Source organism: Rhagoletis pomonella, unplaced genomic scaffold (assembly GCF_013731165.1).
Source record: "Rhagoletis pomonella isolate Grant_MI unplaced genomic scaffold, Rhpom_1.0 Rhpom_scaffold_00012, whole genome shotgun sequence".
Lineage (NCBI taxonomy): Eukaryota > Metazoa > Arthropoda > Insecta > Diptera > Tephritidae > Rhagoletis > Rhagoletis pomonella.
Genome location: NW_023458566.1, coordinates 16,594,173 through 16,600,791, shown reverse-complemented (window position 1 = coordinate 16,600,791; position 6,619 = coordinate 16,594,173). Strand labels below are relative to the sequence as shown.

General features: G+C 36.0%; 1 protein-coding gene across 1 annotated transcript in view; it reads left to right on the top strand.

Moving 5' to 3' along the window:
* Window positions 1–4,362: 4,362 nt before the first annotated feature.
* The window catches only part of LOC118747948 (homeobox protein araucan-like), a gene marked incomplete at its 5' end in the record, with an annotated part of 9,650 nt that continues 7,393 nt past the window's right edge, over window positions 4,363–6,619 (top strand). The window contains 1 exon segment of the mRNA XM_036482184.1: window positions 4,363–4,466. Within this exon segment, the coding sequence (XP_036338077.1) occupies window positions 4,363–4,466 (104 nt within the window).

Genomic DNA, 6,619 nt, shown 5'->3' with positions numbered 1-6,619 from the left:
GTGCAACAGCAAACAAACAGACCTGCATACTATACCCGCCGAAGTCAACGGCTACACACAATCGCGGCAGCAGCAGCGGCAACAACAGTATTTATATGCGGAATTTATCACATTTGCAGCAAATAAATTTTGAGCGCGCGCGCGAATATCTGGCAGCGGCAATCGGTGGTGCAACATGCTGGTAGCAACTTTACTTATATGCAGTGCGGACATGCTTAAAAATATGTATGTACCCTGCAAACCAAAGTTCCCGAAATCTTAACGAAATCTTTAGGAGTATCTGATTTCTGTAACGATTTTTTTCCGAATCTTCAAAGAAAATTATATGAAGTGGTTGACACGAACTTGTAAAGAAATTTCTGTACGAAAAATAAAGAAAATTCTGAAAAAAGTCTGTAAGAAATTCTTCACATAGCAGCATTATTTTCATTTCTTTACCGATTTTCTTCCGAAATTTCGTAAAAGAATCGAAGTGTGCGTAATTTATTTCATTTTAGAAAATTCGGCAAAAAATCGGATGGGATCTTTCCGAATTCTTTAAAAATTCTTTACGATTCAGAATACTCTGTAAAAATGGTTTGCAGGGTATATACGATGCATACATACACACATACATACACAGCTATGAGTTTGTTGTCAAATGCCGTTTTCTTTTTTTTGTTGTGGCGTAGTAGCCATCAATTGCTGTCTTATTGTTGTTATTGTGTGCACTCTTGTTGTCCGCTTTCAAAGTAACTCAATATTTTTACATGCAACAACAACCACAACAACAACAAACGCACAAAACACACACACACTCACCACAACAACTAACAACATGCCACATTTGTTAGCTGCTGATCATTGTTGTCGATGTTTTTCGCCAGGCTAGTGGTGTAGTTATTACTGCATAGCGTATCAGTGCTACTGTTGTTGTTGTTGTTGTTATTATTGTTGTCAGCAGCATACAACACGGCACAGAGGGCAAGTTTAAGCTGCGGGCAGCAGCAGCAGCAGCAGCAGCAGCAGCGGCAACATGTCGAAACTTGTTAATGTTTATCACAGACTCCTCGAGTATTTAGTGACTCGCTGCGCTGGCGGTTGTTGTTGCTATTGTGACTCAAGTGCTGTTTTTGTTGCTACCAGCTCCCAGCTCCCAGCTGCCAGCTCCCAGTTCCCAGGTCTCTCAAAAGGTAGAACACAACAAACTGGATTCGTCGTACGCTGTGCGTTCGTTCATCGACGACAGCAGCAGCATTGTTTGTTGTTTGTTGTTATTGGTAGTTGTTGCAACGCTGCGTGTCGCTTGAAGGACGTGCAACAACAGTAGCCAGTAGCTGTTGTGTTATTTTAGCTGCATGTGTTATTGTTGTGCACAATTTATGTTGCTACTAAGCAGCGCACTTTAGGCCACGGTGAGTGGTTGTTTGTCTTTGTTTGTGTTGTTGTAGTGGCAACAGCAGCAGTAGCAACACATCGCCGGCAACAACAACTACAAACATACACATATGTAGACGGGCGAAATTTATATCAACGCATTAAAATCAAATCACGCAATAAATGTGTTCAACGTGTTGTTAATATTGTTTGTTGTAGTTGTTGTTTTTGTAGCAGTTTGCCTGGTAGCGATTACACGCTTTCACACACGCATCATAACGCGCGTGCACAGCTGGTTGTTGCGAGAGAATTCGCGCGGAGAATCGATGCTTGCCATGATAGGCGCTTGAATTCTTGAGTATCTAGTAATAGCGTTGCTAATCTAAGTCTAAGGTTTTTTGGAAATTTCAAAAATTTCAAAACTTATATTAGTACGATATTCTCAAGTAACAAACCCTATTTATCGATAGACTCCCATCCTCCGGCACTGCGCTGTCAAGCATTACTTCTAAGCAGCTTGAAGATTGAGGCTAATGTGCTACAGACCTGTATCTACTCTATATATTCGCTTTCACCTTTTATTATGATTGCGATGCTCTCTTTATGCTTTCCCTTTGGCTGTCGAACCGTGGATGTTCAAACGATGACATCGCACCTATCTTCTCCGCATCACAATGCGCGTTGGATATATCTCTATTAGTTTTTTATGTATAAGCTTAAGTACCGGTCGTGAACGTATGATTTGTCTATCATTTTTTATAACTTACATCAACATGAAATTGGACCAAATGTTTGTAAGTACCAGAAGAAGAATATATAGAGCCACATAAATGTTTGCAAAAATTAACAGGACGTCGAGCTGAGTCGATTTAGCCAAGTCCATCTGTATGTTTGTTTGTTTGAAGGCAATTTAGTCCCTCAGTTTTCGAGATATCCGACTGAAATTTGGTAAGCGAGTGTATTTTTATAATGTATTAATAATTTTTTGGAACCATCAATACCGGTCCACTACAACTTATAGCTCCCATACAACGGATTGTTCATTTTAGTTCTCGGTCCTGGTTGACCATTCTATCCCGGGCAGACTTATAGGCTTAAAACAGAATGAGTCATTTGGAGATTTCCTCCGTTTTGGGGTGGAAAAACTGCTTAATGCGATAAAAAGTTTTACACAAGCAGAAGTCTACCACAGAACTCGTGCAATTTCGTGAAGCATAGTTTCGATTTAACTAGAAAGCTAGCTAGCTAGTTTAAGCAAAAAAAAAACAATTAAGGTTTATCTGTCTTTTACGTTTTTAGTATTCCAAAAATAAGATCTTTGCACTCTATGCCTCCAACAACGACTACGTCAATGAAATCTGTAGATTTAGATGCCCCATAATAACTTTAACAGCAGTTTTAATATTTTCACATTTGTTTTTTTTTACACTCTATGCGTCAAATGTCAGGCGCAAAGTATTTGATTGTCCATTCTTATCAGCAGCGAGAATGCGTGAATGACAAAAGTCACTTCGTCGACAGTCAAAAAAAAAAAAACAAAAAAAAAATATTAAACGCATTCAAAGAAAAGTGCGCCATTTGTGGGGCGCACATTAATTAATTTGTTAGTTAGTGAATTTGTAATCAGCAAATGCTTAATCACACACATACATATATATATGTATATATATGACAAATGTCACGATAATGCAATAAACGATCGAACTGTACAATTAAATTTACATTGTACATTAGTACCGAGTACATTAAGCAAATGCGGGCGCTTTCAAAGCCTAAATGCAAATGCTTGTCCTAACAAGTCATATAAGTAAGTAGGAATCACTCTCTCACTCGACCACTGACTTCAATGAATTACATGCATTAACATGCATTAACTTATATAAAATTGCGGGCTAGCAAATAAAGCAAAATGCGAACAAGTGTTGTTAATTGCCTTGTTAGAATTTACTCATTTGCTCATTATTTTATTTCAATTATCACTTGCAAAGTGCACGCGCCGCTCCCTCCACCATTTAATAGAATTCAAATAAATATGTACAGCAATACAATACATACATATGTACATGCACTAAAACACAACATTGTGCAATTAAAAATGAATATTTATATGAGAATACAGCTGAACAAAAAAAAAAACAAAAAACAAACACATCAAAAAGAAAACAAAAAAAAGACATAGTCGAACGCTTTTGACAGTCGCGCCAATTTATTCTTGTCTTATTTATGGGGGTCAAGCGAATGACGCATGCAGCAATGCAACACCACTGGCCCCCCACTGCCCTCCCATCCATCGGCCGCTGAGGCACTTATCGCTTAGCTGTGCGGACAATGCGACGCGTGGTATATAAAATTTGTACTTTATTAAATTTCCTACAATAGAACTTCGCTACATACATACCGGGTTAATGTATGTATGTATGTATGTATGTATGTGAAGAATTAATCAGTAGAAGACTGCGGTAATTTGTTAAACATGCTGATGCTGGTACCTTAGCGGTTATTGGTTGGGGATCAAGGCTGGTAAGAAATACCTATTTGTAAAAATCTTTAATCAACGAAATTTTATGAGCAATAAAAATTTTTTAACAAAAAAAAAAACATAAAAATATAGCAAAAACAACAGTAAAGCAACAAGCTGTGTTAAATAAATTTTTTTGTGAATGAAATGTGGGCGCCGCCAATTTCAATGCATACAAATTTCTTATCTCTACGACCAACGTCGACGTTTATTATTTATTTGCGCTCGTTTTCGTGTGATTTGCAAAAAATTTTCGGCAATAAGGGCAGCTTTAGTTTTGTAAGTTCGTGGCCTTTTCTTTTAATATGTATGTACATACGAGTAATAATGTAAAAGCTTCTAGTGATAATTTTATTGATTTTCTATTTATAGCGCATTCCAAATCTATTAAAATTTTGTAAGCGTTACTTTTCTTTGATTACAATTTTTTTCTGCTTTTGACATTTCATGGTAAAACTATAATTTCTTTTCGTTCTTTATCATTGCAGGCTGGCATGGATCTAAAAGAGAATTTAGTAGGTGGTGGTGCGCCTTGGCCATACCCATCTGTGTATCATCCCTACGATGCGGCGTTCGGCTATCCATTCAATAGGTGAGTACGAAAAAATTAACGAAAAATAGATAATCCAAATAATTTTCCAAAAAAAAATTCTCTAATATGTGGTAAACAGTTGTCAAACATGTGTCTGAAACAATTTTCTAAACCTAAGTTCCCAAAAATAAATGTCAAAATCAAATGTACGTTAACCCCAAATAATAAGAAAATAAGCAAAATTTTGCTTGAATTCCTAAATCTTAAAAAGTGCTTAAGCGTGTATAAGCAACAATGAAATTGACAAATACGAAATTCTCAGAAATTTTTCAAAGAATATTGACAAGAAATTGTCATAGAAAAACCTCAACGCTAGAAATTTTCGTGCACAAAGTAAAGTGAATTAGCAAATACTTATACATACATATGTATGTACATTAGGCTGGTTCAAAAGCTAAGTCGGAATTTTAATGCTCTCATCCTCTAGGATCGTTCTATATCGAAAAAATATACCCCAATTTTTTATTTTGAAATCAAAAAATATTTATATGGCGCTAAAAGCGAAAAAAGCGGAAAAATAAAATTTTCGTAGAAATGGTATCAATCTCTTGGTTTTAAAGAATTCTATATCATTTCGACGAAAATTTTTTTTTTTCATATAAAATACATGTTAAACTTGATGGCCTTTGAGGCATTTTTTTACAAAAAAGGGGAAGTCTTTATTTCCTGCATCTGTAAAAGAAAAGAAAAAACGGAAAAATATCCAAAAATCGAATCTTAGAAACGTTTTCTTATAAAAAAAAAACTGCCCAAAACGGAACCGGTTAAAAACTATTTGCAATTGCCACCGCCAATGATATCGTCGTGTAAAACTGGACAGTTGAAAGCATTGCTTGGGTATTGAGCTAGAACTAGTACTGTCGGCAAAAGGTCTATTTCTACGCTAGTCAGATTTTCTGCAGCGACGTCTTAAATCTAAAACAAGAGGTATAAGTTCGGGCGAAATCGAGTTTTATATACCCGGCGCAGGCATCAACTATCGTCGTTCCAACTTTCTTTAAACTACCTAAAAGTCTATAACGGTGTTATTTATTGTTAAGAGATAGTTGTAAGTTTTAACTTGGAGTAAATTAACGACCTCAGTTATGGAAATATCGGAGTTTTCGTATATCCGAAAATTACCGTTATACAGGAACCCGTTGCATTTTAGTTCGATTTGAATAATTTTCAATGAATTGCTTTTTCGCACCGAGGTTATTAAATACACCAAGTTTGGTAAAAATTGATAAATAGGTTACCGAGATACATATTTGTGGTCAGAAGTGGGCGGAGCCATGCCCAAAATCCAAAAATCTATAATAATCTAATATTCTGCTAGTGGTCATTGCAATAATCGATTTTGAGTCAATTAGCTTCAATAGTTACTGATTTATCATAGTTTTCCTGTTTCTGTAAATTACTGGTTTATGGGAGGTGGGCGTGGCTATTGCCCGATTTCAAATATTTTCAACAAATTTCTTAGCTGCATCCTAAGCAAGGCAAGTTTGATCAATTCATACAGCTGATCTACAAAAGGACAGATGGATATACACATATCTTCGCCATTTTTGGGAAGTTTAGTCATTAATTATTCTCTTTATAATAATGATAAACGTGGATATACAAATAATTACGTTTCGCTGATTAAAACATCTTATGAATCACCTAAATGATAACAGCGCTTTGACAGAGAGCTTTCAGTTTTCAATACTGACGGGTTGATTGAAGGTTGGTTGAAGCGAGCCTTAATCCATTGACTACCATAATAGACAATTCGATCTCTTGTACAATTTACAATTTACATACAATGAAGTGCATTTAAATTTTCATAAACCATCAATTCTTCCAAATACAAAAAAAAAGACAAGATTACTCATATATCATAAAAGAAGTCGTTAGACCCTCGACACGCTCTCCATCCCCAGTACGCCTGCATGTAGATGTTTTTGTGCTGTATTAAACAGAAAGCTAACATTGAAGCGAAACGCTCACTTTCCATCGCTCGCTCGACATTCAATTTTCATTAGCTGCATAGCATATACACACAGCAACAATTTAATCTACTCGTAGGGCTAAAAGCGAAGTAAGGGGAAAAAAAATTAAAATAAAAGCAGCAAATGACTGTGCAACCAACGACATATTTCAATTAAATAAATCAATGCTCTATATCCCAA